We start from the raw sequence: 13,632 nt of genomic DNA on the forward strand, positions 1-13,632 counted from the left end.
ATCCCAGATAGATACCCAATACCCGACATTCAGCATTATGCCAACACAGTAGCCAGTTAATCAGTTTTCAGTGTTCTCGACTGGCAGAAGGCACTCTTATGAACTCCTATGGCCCCAGAGGGCACATCTAAAACAGCTATTATTAAGCAATTTGAGCTGTAGCAATTTCTTTTCATGGCATTTGAGCTGAAGAATGCTGCCCGGGCATTGTAATGTTTCACTGACAGAATTCCCTGTTAAGTTTCCTATCTGCTTTCCCTATTTGGAGACGTCCTCATATTCTCATCTTCTTCTGAAGCGAAGTTCACTTCCAGCAAGGCTTTGGAGCAATTCAGAATAGTTTTCAATGAAGAAAAATGCCAACTACACAGACAACACCTAACGTTTCTAGGTCACTTGGTGACATGGGCAGATATCAGACCAACACAAGAAGACACAGACCTTATCGAGCAGGTACCCAGACTAACAACTTTCCACAACTGTCATTTTTGGGCATGACAGACTTCTAATGTCACCACAGAACACAAGCAGTCACAATCCAAGCACCATTAACAAATGTTTTAACTGGGAAGAGTGCTCGTGGTAAGTAAGCACTGCAGTGGACCAATCGGATGCAACACTCATTTGATAAAATAAAGGATTGCCTTTACTAAGCTGTAATTTTGGCACACCCCATATGTTTGGCACCTTTTTGTCTATTACACAAGATGCAAAAAAATTGCCATTGGTGTGGTTTTACAGCAGAGGATAGCCAGTCAGCAACAACTACTCCGGTTCTTCTCACAGAAACTCAGCACTGCAATGCAAATGGTCCGCCTATGACGGGGAATTGTTGGCGCTCTATGAAGCAGTCAAATGTTTTTGCAACAACATGGGAGGAGACCCCTCTCAATTTTCAGGGTTCATCGGCCTCTTGTGCACCCAATCCTTGACCCAGAAAGAGATTGTACCCCTTATCACTCCCGCCACCACAACTATATCGGACAATTCACAACCCTCTTCCTGACACTTAGATCTACACTTGATGTTAACAAATTTCTCTTCTTCAGAAATGCTTTTCTTGCCATTGCCAGTCTACAGTTTATATCCTCTCTACTTCGGCCATCATCAGTTACTTTGCTTCCCAAACAGCAAAACTCATTTACTACTGTGTCACATTTCCTAATCTAAGTCCCTTAGCATCACCCAATTTAATTGAACTACATTTCATTATCCTCATACTGCTTTTGTTGATGTTCATCTTATATCCTCCTTTCAAGGTGCTGTTCATACCGTTGAACTGCTCTTCCAACTTCTTTGCTGTCTCTGACAGAATTAAAATGTCAATAAAACCTGGTGGCAACATTGTTGTTTATGTTACATTTTAGAGTCATCAGTTGCCTTCTAACATGAGTCCAGAATGAAATTTTCACTCTGTAGGGGAGTGTCTACCAATATGAAACTTTCTGGCAGATTAAAACTGTGTACCAGACTGAGGCTCAAACTCGGGGCCTTTGCGGGCAAGTGCTCTACAGACTGAGCTGCCCAAGCTCCTCCATATACATGCTCAGTGAATTATGCAGTAAAGTACTCCAATTTTGCACTTCTACATGTGAGTGTTGCCTGGGTACCTATTCATCAGGACTTCCTACAAATGTAGGCGATGTTACTATCACATTTGCCAATGTAATGTTTCATATTGTAAATATTTTACCAAGCTTAAACTAAATATTTTAAGATATTAGGTTAAGGTGACTTGTCCTATTTACAAGTACCAAATAAAAAATAAATCTACCTAGCTAGCTATTTAGCTTATAATGATCACAGCTGTTATGTGTAAATTCAAGCTTTGAAGAAAACCTAACCTACAGTTGCAGTGACACATCCTTGTACCATGCACTGTCAACATCCAAGGTACAATAAAATTGTTTATATTCTTTCTAATTCAATCTCTTTTAATCCAAAATATATTAAAATATTTAATGTAAAGTCTGTAATAATTGTTGTCATTGTTATCTTAGATGCCAGAAATTAAGGAGAGAACCATTTGACCCATAGTTTCAAAAGAAAATTTAAGAGAAGCTTCGTTATTGGTTGATATAAATGGGATGTCTATCAGGGCAGTGGCTAAAAAGTGTGCAGTGTGTTTAGAACAACCCTTTAAAATCTTATAAATGCATCCTGGAAGAGCGAGGATTATGTTTTTTTAAGTTTCATTTCATCAGGTTTTTACTACAGAAGAAGAGTCTCTAAGGTATCTCATGAGCATCAGTTTAATGCATGTCAGTCTTTCAAAAGAAGCTGTTATGAAGGTAACCTATCAATACATGAAGTTCAAAACAAAGCAGTATTAAGATTCACAGTACATCAAATGTCCAGTTGGAGAATAAAACCTAGGCAATTTTCTGGAGCATAATCTAGAGTTATCATTACGAACATCATCTCCAAGTAGTATCACATGAGCATCTGTATTTAATAAGACTAGGCCTATCATAAAGCTGATCTAAAAAATGCTTGCCTTCTGTATAAAATATGCAATACATCTTTAATGAATTTATGATTATAATGTAGACAAGATTGGGATTTCATATGTAAACAAGTCTCCCATGGTTATTGTTCCTAAACAGTGAAGCATCCACAAAAAAAGGGTTTAATATCACAATTGTCACACATATTAATGTAATTAGAAACACTGTACCCCATGCATTTCTATTTCCACAAGTGAATTTCAAAGGTCATGTGTTGCATAGACCTCCTCACAAGAGTTATGTGTTGGTATGGGTATCAATAGGAGTGATGTTTTTGGTGTTCTTGCACCACTTCATAAAATATGTAAAACAAGGAAAAAAACTGTTTTGATCGTGGATAATCATGTGACCTATTCAAGATTGAAACCATTAACAATGATAGGGTTACTGAATCACAAACTCCAGCATCTAGATAGAGTTGTGTTTAGAAATATTAAAGAAATACTAGGACAGAACCTGTAAAATATGGTTACTAATCAGCCAGGAAAACATCTGACAACTTCCAGTTCAACTTAAATAACTGGGAAGGCCTATACTTTGGCTCTTACTCCCTCACATGTAATTTCTTTTTTTCACTTTACCATCAGGAATATGAACCATCAACTCAAACATATTTTCTGATGGTGAATATTTAGTGTACTCTATCACTGACAGAACCAATCCTGGACTAGCTGCTGAATTACGAGTCCAGTGAAGGGCCACTTTCAACTCCAATTCATCTGGAATCCCAGCCATCACCACGCCGAAGTCTCTGGAAGAAATAATGCTGTTTCTGAAAGATGTGTATAAGAAAGTTATGAACAGTGGCAAAAAACTGAACAAGTGCAAAATTCCAATTAAATCCCAGAAAAAGAAGTGAAAGAACTAGAGGCAGAGAACGATCTAGGAAAGCGTACAGAGATAAAAGGAAAGGATGAAGATACATGTCAAGAAAACTCACTCTCAAGATGTAGGTAAACAGCAGAAAAATACCAGAACGATACACAGCAAGACATCGTATTAGTGAAGTATTATCAGTACTAAATGATAGTATTCAGACAAATTTGTTAGAAGATCGAAGAGGACTTCATTGTTTGTGTGGTCTCAAGAAAACAATGAATTTGAGGTACAAAAAGAAGAAACTGTAGTTTTTATCACCAATGTGTGGAAAACAGGGTTAACTGTCTTTCCCTATATGCTTTTATGGGTTTAGTGTTTGATGAAATCAAAATGTCAAGAAGTTGAAAGCTGACTGAAAGATTTAAGATTTTTACAAATTTTTAATAATTTTTTAAGAACAGGTGGGCCTCCAAAGCTTTGGTTTCGAAGGGTTATACGAGATATATTTAACAGTTACGTTATTAAACAAATATTTTCTTGCCTTCCACTGTTTATATGTTACTTAAGCCTTGTTTCTCATCTCTTGGAGTTTGACCACGAGTATAAGGTACGGCCCAAGGTACAATGTAATCCACAGTGAAACAAATACAATTGTACCAATACCTTGATTCACATGACCTTTTGTTCAACTGGTAATAAAGGCAGAAAATATGGATATATATTTTTCAAAAGAGCAACATGGTATTAGAATAACATGAAATCTAGGGTACTGCTCCAGATTGTAAAATATCTTTGTTATTTGGGAAATTATGTATCTCGAAAGGAAAGTATCCGAAGAACAAAAATTCCCCAACTTGATTTATAAATCATCTCTTTACATGATGTAGGCTACTTTGGTTACTAGATTACCAAATTAATAATTCAAGCTGCAATTCTCAAGGAGTAGGAATGATAATGGCCAAGGCGAAGAGAGAGAACAGGAGAGAGTTAAAAACTTATCGACATTTGAGCTACTGAAAGTGTTGTATATAATACAGAAATCGTAAAATTATAGGCTGTATATTGACACACTGTACCGATCGTAGCGTTCTTAACAGAGCAAAAAAAATTATAATTTTGTGTAGCAACATACATCATGTTCAGTATATATGGGTGGAAAAAAAAGGCTGAATTTAAACTGACAAAAGCAATGATAATGGTATAGAACTATTACCACAAAAGAGTGAAACATTTACTATTCAGTATGTAAGTCGAAGTAATGTGGCATTATATTCCTGACCTGTTCGCTATATCACACCACTGACATGGGAGCCCAATACACTTACAATTTATTGGGCAGTTAACTAAACAGTAGGTGATAGTAATTATATGATGGAAATAAAGTAACAACCGTGGCAACTGCACATTAACCTTCACCTCCCTCCAACATACAGTAAAATATCACACATTTGGCATGGCACTTTCAGTTCCTACAGCAAGAACTCACACCTGATAATAAACACATTCTAAATCAAAGGTTTTTATTGGCATTGTACGCAGTTCTACTGCTACCTGACTTCTTGGAGCGTCAAATCTCTTTATTTTTTCTTTGATAGGCGATAAATCCTACAAAATAGCACCCACAGCACAAGGAATAACACCTTAGTTTGCCATAACAACACACTTAAAAAGTATAAATTATTGAAAACACTTACAACGACAAAGTCTGCAACATGTTCGACCGTAACATGCATTATACAACCGTACTGAACCACATACGTTAGTACATTAATTGCTTTCACAGTACTCTGTTTCAAATAATTGACAAATGCCATGAACTGTCAATAAAACTATCCTAAATTCAATTTTAAATCTGCGGTCATAACACCTTTCCAAAGATGTTAGCATCGCGTATACGGTGCTCTTAAATTCGCCGATGTTGTTTATATACACATGTGACAGAAGTATCTTCTAGTGGAGTGCTTTGTCGAGTTCATTTACTCTCTGGTAAAGATTTGCAAGTCGCGTGAAACTGGAATGAGTGAGTGTGTTGTGGAATTTTCAGTGGAATTCGATGCTGTTTACTAAGGCAATGATTATCTGTGAAACGTGAGCTTAGCAACGCTTATTATTCCATAAGCGATGCAGGTTGTGAATCAGTGCAAATGAATAAAATTTGGAAAGAATATTTCGAGTGGACGTTAAGATGACAGCTGTAAATATAATCTAGAATCATCTACTTGGAGGAATTCGTTGGCTGGTTGAAGCTGGTAAGAGTTCTTTCTGGCGTACTAATGTTTACATGTTCAGTGAACTGATTCATGTTTTCTAAGCGACAGTATTATTTTCGATAAATAAAAGCCATTCGTGCCCGTCTGCTGTACGATGTGTCACTGTTAACATTTTCCTGTAGATTTAAGTGTTCTGCCGGATAGAGTTAAAGGTATTGGTTAAAAGAGTAACAGGATAAGTTTAATGAAAGGAATGACATTTTGTAAATTCTATCTTGGATACGAGGTCTGTCATTGTTTTATTGGAAAATGTGTGTGTGGTGGTGTTAGGTTTCTATATTTTTTGTTGTTTTTATTACGGTTCCTTTGATCTCAATTCATGCTTTCAGCGGCAAAGGTATCGACAGAAATAATCGCAGTCGCAACATTCTTTTTAATTTTTTTATGCTGTTTCATGGAAGCTATTAGTCCATAACTCTTGGATTTAACTTGTCAATTAATAAACAGTGCGCTATTACAATGGCATTCACGTTGATTTATCGCCAAGTTCTGCTACTGGTGAAATTATTTCCATCAGAAGTAGTGTGTAGTAGGGAACTTCATTGCTTCAACTAATGATAGTTTATGATACAATGTCCAGTGACACGTTCGCTTCCACACGTGCGAACAGTATAGGCCTATGTACCGTATTCATCGTAAGGGTGAAGCTCAGACTTGTATCCGTCTGTGCTTACAAATTTGTTTTTGACTGGGTTCCGCCTTGAGCGCACACACTTTTTTCTTCTTTTAACCCATGAAGATAGGAGAAAAGATTGTTTACCCAAGCCGGAACCTAGTCATAAGCAAACAATGTATGTGCCGTTATTACATTAACAACAAACAACATTTATTATATTTATACACAGTAGTATTAGAAATATTGTCGTCGCCCTCAGTTTGACCTTCACAACAACGTTGTCCTTATCAGTGCTCCAATTATTTGGAATGTACACAGTAAATAAAAAATAGGTTCAACCTAGTATTTCCAACTTTTTAACTACACACCTGTAATTTGATATCGGCTAGATACTGGAAGTACTTTTGACTGTATTAAATATTCATGTAAGATCGAAAGACGATATCATAAAAAAAAGAGCTCAGACCGTGCTTTTAGGATTATCACAGTAGCACCATGAGAATGTACATTGGCTTATAGTTACACAAGTCACGTGTTTTAAGTATTTGCACTGATGCTGCAGGCTAATTGCACAGCAGGTGACATGCGCCAAAATAAAAGCCTCTTGCGCCAAACCGAATAGATCTCTGTAAGAGAGCTAAGTGACAGTCACGGTCAGCATTCGCCCGTTGTATGGCTCTCTGCTCAAGTATTCGTGTCCAAAAACTAATACTTTAGTGCAGCAAATGCCTTAAATACATCCGCTTATGGTGGTGTCATTCGCTAAACAGATATCAGTGTAAAATCAATTAATACCGTGAGAATTCATGACTGATTAAAACTGTGTGCCACCCCGAGACCGTGCCGTCGAGCAATGCTCTTTACAGGCTGAGTAGTAACGGTACAATTCGTGGATTTATGTGAAATTTGGACTACAGGAGTAAAGCACTGGTGGGAAAGTTGCGTCTTGAGTCCTGCCTTGGTAGCTCAAGCGTTAAGCACATTCCCATTCTACTAAAGAGCAGGGTTCCGCCGGCCTTGGTGGTCGAGCGGTTCTAAGCTCTTCAGTCCGGAACCGCGCGACTGCTACGGTCGCAGGTTCGAATCCTATCTCGGGCATGGATGTGTGTGACGTCCTTAGGTTAGTTAGGTTTAAGCAGTTTTACGTTCTAGGGGACTGATGACCTCCGATGTTAAGTCCCATAGTGCTCATAACCATTTGAACCATTTTGAGCAGGGTTCCGCGTTAGTGCGTCTGCCCGGCATAACGTTCTAATGTGCTAGGAAGTATCGCAGCGGACATTCTGCTGCAGAGAGATTCATGCTGGAATTAGTACCTTCGCCATCAGTGGTTGTGTTGCATTGGTCGTGGCCAGTTTTTGTTGAACCTTCCAAAGTGGCGATATAAGAATAAATTTATCCGTCTTTAGATCGACTGTTCAGAGTAAACTTAACATTATTTTGCTGCTTACTTGCCCACAGTGTGAGCTGTATTTGTCCTAAACTGACCTCAGAACCTACGGGAACGATAGTAAGTGCTGAAGCAATTTCCTAAATTCTTCACTTAATACTAGTTCGCGGGTTAATCGGCGCCTGTCTTCGAATGTCTGACTATTATGCATTTTCGTGACGCCATCTCGAAACCTGTGACCATAGGAGTGTTTTTGTAAAAAGTCTACTATGTAGATGGACTACATTTTGCCGGTGGCCTTCCAATAACTAGAAGTCTGTTACTTACATTTCACACAACTGAGCGTGTGTAATAATTTTATTTCAAACTTACTCCCCTCGCCCTCTCATTTCCTCCAAATTATTACGCCCTTGTATTTGTAAGAGTTGGTAGATTATAGTTGTGACTCATTGTAGTCACAGGATGCTACGTTTTGTGACCTGCATGATTTTTCCATTATCATTTGTGAAAAATCTACGATTAGAATTGTCTGCACGTTCAGTATTATACAGCATAAGCAGCAAGAGTTCCTATATTCACGCCTGAAATCTGTTAATCATTCACCATCCAAGATGCCGCGCGGGGTAGCCGCGCCGTCTCAGGCGTTCTGTCACGGTCCGCGCGGCTGTTCCGTCGGAGGTTCGAATCCTCCCTCGTGTGTGTGTGTGTGTGTGTGTGTGTGTGTGTGTGTGTGTGTGTGTGTCGTCCTTAGCGTAAGTTAGATTAAGTAGTGTGTTAGCTTAGGGACCGATGACCTCAGCAGCCAGCCGTTGTGACCGAGCAGTTCTAGGCGCTTCAGTCTGGAACCGCGCGACCGCTACGGTCGCAGGTTCGAATCCTGCCTCGGGCATGGATGTGTGTGATGTCATTAGGTTAGGTTTTAAGTAGTTCTAAGTTATAGGGGATTCATGACCTCAGATGTTAAGTCCCATAGTGCTCAGAGCCATTTGAACCATTTTCGAGCCGATGACCTCAGCAGTTTGCTTCCATATGACCTTATCACAAATTTCCAACCATCCAAGATGACAAGATGCATCTCACCTATCAACGAATTCTCCAAGTAGTCACAAATTTTGTTTGGTGTGCCGTACGACCGTAGTTTTATAATAAGCATTATTGCGGTACTGACCCAGTTGCTGTTTGAAAGTCAAGAAATACAGCATTTACCTGATTGCCGGTCCATGACTTTCAGGATGCCCTGTGAGAAAAAAGCAATTCGGATTTCGCGTATTTTCGGAATCCATGATGGTTGGCTGGAGGAAGTCGTTTAGTTCGAGATAGCTCATTATGTTCGAGCAAAGAGTATTTTCTAAGGTTCTACAAGAGATGAACGTCAACGAAACTGGGCGATAATTTTGTTCTGCCCTTCTTGTAGACGAATGTGAACTGTGCTTTCTTCTAACCACTGCGCAGTTTGTTTATGTTCAACGGATCTTCTATATAATCTTTAAGAAAAAGAAAAGACACACACCACAAAGAAATTACCTGAATGTGACGGAAATCGGTAGATGTGAGATGTACATGTACAGGTAAACAAATGGTTATAGTTTTAGAAAAAAATTAATGATTTATTTAAGAGAGAGTGTTCCACAGATTGAGCAACTCAGTAGTGCGTTGGTCCACTTCTGGCCCTTAACCAAGCATTTATTCGGCTTGGCGTTTATCGACAGAGTTATTGGATGCCCTCCAGAGGGATATCGTGCCAGGTTCAGTCCAGTTGGCGCGTTAGATCGTAAAAATCCCGAGCCACTTGGAGGGTCCTGCCCATAATGCTCCAAATGTTCCAAATCTGGGAAAGATCTGGGAACGGTGCTGGTCAAGTTAGGGTTTGGCAAGCACGAAGATAAGCAGTAGAAACTCTCGCCGTGTGCATGTGGGATTATCTTGCTGAAATGTAAGCCCAGGATGGTTTGGCATGAAGGGCAACAAAACGGGGCGTAGAATATCGTTGACGTACCGCTGAGCTGTAAGGGTGCTGCCGATGACAACCAGAGAGTCCTACTATGAAAACAAATGACACTACAGACCGCCACTCCTGTTTGTCAAACCGTAAACGGGCGACCATCAGGTTGGAATCCCTCCGCTGTTCGAGGCGTATCTTCGGCCTGAGATCTCATTGAGTGGAGAAATTGTCTTTAGAGATGAGTCCCACTTCGAACTGTAGCCCGATGGTCAGTGAAGACCTGTCTGGAGGCAGAGCCGTACAGTGGTGGGACGATCTAATACAGCAGTTGGACAGAATTTGGCATGATATTTTTCAAGAGGACATCCAAGAACTCTCAGTCAATGCTAAGCCGATTAACTGAGTGCATAAAGCCCAGAAGTGGACCAGCATCTTATAGACTTGCTCTATTTGTGAAGCTCCTTTCCTTGAATAAATCATCCATTTTTTCGGAAATTGTAATCATTTGTTTTTCTGTGCATGTGCATTATATCTACCGATTTCCATCCCATTCGGATAATTCCTTCGTGGTGCGTCGTTTTTTTTTATTGTTTATCTTAGATTGTGTTATTAAGAGAGGGCTAACTCAATCGCAAATTCGATGTAGAATCTGGCACTGAGTCTGTCAGGCCCTTTTTAACATTTCAGCTGTTTCTCAACGCCAATAACACTAATACCTATTTCATTCATCTTTTCAGTGTTGTGAGAAATACACTGGGACAATATTTCTGTATCTTTCCATGCAAAGGAACATTTGAAAACTGGGTTCAGTATTTTTGATCTAACTCCATTGTCACTTTCACTGTGAGTTCAAAAGACACCGTTTCATCATTGATGTGCTCAATGTGATGTATGCGTGCACACAGCAACTATACTTGTGCACCTATCACACAATGGATGGTTATTTTTTCCCGATCTTCAGAAGGTTTATAGTACCACTTTGAAGCATAATAGCCTCGAACGAGCCAGTGCTTGGTAACGACATTGGACCTCGTAAATCTTAATGCAGTCCTTCCTCTTCTAATTTGATTTCAGATTTCGAACCGGTCATACCCTCAAGGATTGGTGTCAACAAAAAAGAGAAAAAAAGAAAGAAAGGTAAAGAAAAGTGTTCCTTAAGGCATTCGTGGGGAAGATAAATGTTCAGAGTTCTTTTAACAACCGCACACCATTTGCATCTCACAATTAAGACCAGTGGAGCATTAAATACGAGCCACGCTAAGAAAATGTGGGACAGTTTCATCTGTTAGAGATCCAGAAGGCATCAGAAAATGCGATTAGCCAAGACTTCATAGCGAACAGTCCGTCGTTCGCAATGGAGATATGTCTGCAGTACCTCTGGGAAATGAAGTACACCATTACTCTTCACGATATATGGGTTGAAAATGACGAATCAGATATCGTTTGTAACTAGCGAATAATGGTGATAGTGGTGGTGATATTATTATTATTATTATTATTATTATTATTATTATTTCGTGCGCTCCACGGCCTGGCTGACGTTTTTCAATTGGACGCCACTTCAGAGATTTGGGAGTCCCTAACCCACCACAGTAATCGTACCAGGGAAAGGGGGACTTACGGTTTAACACTTCCATGGTTAAAATTTATTTTGCATATATCTGAAAAATACAAGGTCGAAAATTGACTTCCTTTGCGATAAAAAACTTTAGCTGACCAATTAAGAAATACGGCAAAATGGGACAAGTGTGTCCCCCGAAAGCAGCTAGATCCACGTTAAATGTTTAATTCTAGAATGATTTTATTAGCATGTCAGTTATGGGAAAAGCGTAACAAATCAGTACCTAAACACATCTATTCTCCCGGTAATGAAAAGGACAAAATATTGCACACAAATTTTCGACATTGCGTTTGAAGATGGCTTTGACGTACCACACACACACACACACACACACACACACACACACACACACACACACACACACACACACCAATGTTTTCAACATTCTGTGAAGTTTTATGGGGCATATACGTCCCACTAATAAAAATTGATGTGCAAGCCATCAAAATTACCGAGGTGGGTAATAATGTTTCAAATCAATGTCTGTGATGTATAAGAAAATACATTTAGTCACTTCAGACATTCTTGGAATGGAGACGATAGCGATGGTGATTTGATCTGATTTTCGTGAAACAGGCGCACTGTGCCACCTGTAAACACACGCCGTCCCATTTGATCACTCACAGTCTTCTATATATCTAGCCCGTGGTCCGTAATATTTTTCTCCAAATTCCAAAGCAAATCGGTTCATGCTAGTATTAGACAGATAAGAGATATATAGACATCGCAACGCACAAAACTGCGTATTACTGTAGTGGGGCAAACCTGTCCCATCAACCACGAAAGGGCTAACATAGAATCCAAACCACGTGTAATTTCCAGCGAATTTTCAAATCATTGAGAGGAGGTCACACCGTTAGAATATTTTAACAAAATGAAGCGAGTATTGCAAATGACCAACAACGTATTACTAGCATATAGGATGGCAGCTTACTAAACTTAGATGAAATTTAGTGTTCTTAAATAGACGAAAAATGAGCCAACATCGCTTGCCGACGAACTACGTGATGGAGCAACAGGAACTGAATAACTCTCAACCATTAAGTATCTAAGAGAATCTGACCGGAACCTATCAAAGGTGACGTGACATCAGTCTTCCAGTGGGAATAACAGGCGGCGGAGATTTGTCGGAAGAACACTGAGGAAGTGTAATTCATAAACGGAGGAGGAAACCTTCAGAACCCTTGTACAATCAACTGTTCAGGTCTGTTTGTCGTTGTGGGACCCTCAAACAGCTAAATTAACGGAACAGGTAGAAATTCAGCAAACAGCTGCAGGTTTCTTCACGAGTTGGTTGTATCAGCGCAAAATTGTCACAGAGACAGTAGAGGAAACGCGTTCTGTTTCAGAAAGAGCCGTACTCTGAAAATTCCACGCTCCAGTAAGAGTCAAGAATGACCGCGAGGGTATAAATGAGAAATTCTGGGTTATGCAGAGGCAAACCGATAGTCCTAGTTCCCGATCATCATCCGCAAATTTAACAGGAAGGAAGAAACGTTAGTAGGTACACTGTGTTCCTCCTTGCTCCTCCCCACCCCGCCCCACCCACCAAACTGTGACATATGTAGTGGAGATAGATGTGAACGTAAGTACCGTAATGTTATGCTGTTTCCTGAAGTTTAACCGTTAACGTCTTTCCACGTCTGTCGCTCCAAGTTCTGTGTTCGCAGAGGAACTTACACGAGATTATCTGGCTCATGTGACATAATACTAAAGAAAGCCAAGGAGAAATTTAGAAAAGGAATGAAAGTTCAGGGAGAAGAAATAAAAACTTTGAAGCTTGCCGATGACATTGTCAGAGCCGACAAAGGACATGGAAGAGCATTTCAGCGGACAGGATAGGGTCTTGAAAAGATAAGATAAATGTCAACAAAAGCAAAGCCAGGGCAATGGAATGTAGTCCAATTAAATCAGGCTATACTGAGGGAATTAGATCACGAAATGAATGAGACACTAAATGTAGTCGAAGAGTTTTGGCATTTGCCCGCAAAATAACCGAAGATACAGAGGATATAAAATTCTTATTTGCTACAGTAAGAAAAGCACTTATAAAAAAAATTATGAACGTCGAATATAATTGCCGTATTGTAGGACCTGCAGCCTAATATATGTCGCAGTATGACATTTTAATGAATAGTTATTTCCTGTTAACTATTTATTAAAATAAATTTAAGTGTCAGGAAGTCCTCCTGAAGGTATTTGTCTGGAGTGCAACCTTGTACGGAAGTGAAATGTGGACGATCAGCATTTCAGACGAGAAGAGAGTTGAAGCTTTTGAAATGTAGCGCTATAGAAGACTGCTGAAGATGAGGTGGATAGATCGCACAACTAATGAGGTGGTACTGAATCGAATTGGTGAGAAAAGTAAGTTATGGTACAACTTGACTACAACAAGCGATCCATTGATAGGGCACGTTCTGAGGCATCGAGGAATTGTCGATGTGGTAATGGCAGCAAATGTGGGAGT

At 39.5% G+C, this 13,632-nt stretch overlaps 2 protein-coding genes across 5 annotated transcripts in view; one reads left to right on the forward strand and one right to left on the reverse strand.

The window, feature by feature from the left end:
- Positions 1 to 5,216, reverse strand: part of LOC126412400 (mitochondrial inner membrane protease subunit 1-like) — a 62,463-nt gene extending 57,247 nt beyond the window's left edge. For all 3 annotated transcript variants that reach the window (XM_050081984.1, XM_050081983.1, XM_050081982.1), the window contains exon 1: positions 5,021 to 5,216. In XM_050081984.1, the coding sequence (XP_049937941.1) occupies positions 5,021 to 5,140 (120 nt within the window). In that variant the 5' untranslated portion in view covers positions 5,141 to 5,216. The remainder of the gene's footprint in view (positions 1 to 5,020) is intronic.
- Positions 5,217 to 5,317: 101 nt separating this feature from the next.
- LOC126412068 (zinc transporter 1) overlaps positions 5,318 to 13,632 on the forward strand; it is a 262,949-nt gene continuing 254,634 nt past the window's right edge. For both annotated transcript variants that reach the window (XM_050081460.1, XM_050081462.1), the window contains exon 1: positions 5,318 to 5,575. The gene's annotated coding sequence lies outside the window, so the exon portion shown is untranslated. The remainder of the gene's footprint in view (positions 5,576 to 13,632) is intronic.

This window comes from Schistocerca serialis, chromosome 7 (assembly GCF_023864345.2).
Source record: "Schistocerca serialis cubense isolate TAMUIC-IGC-003099 chromosome 7, iqSchSeri2.2, whole genome shotgun sequence".
Lineage (NCBI taxonomy): Eukaryota > Metazoa > Arthropoda > Insecta > Orthoptera > Acrididae > Schistocerca > Schistocerca serialis.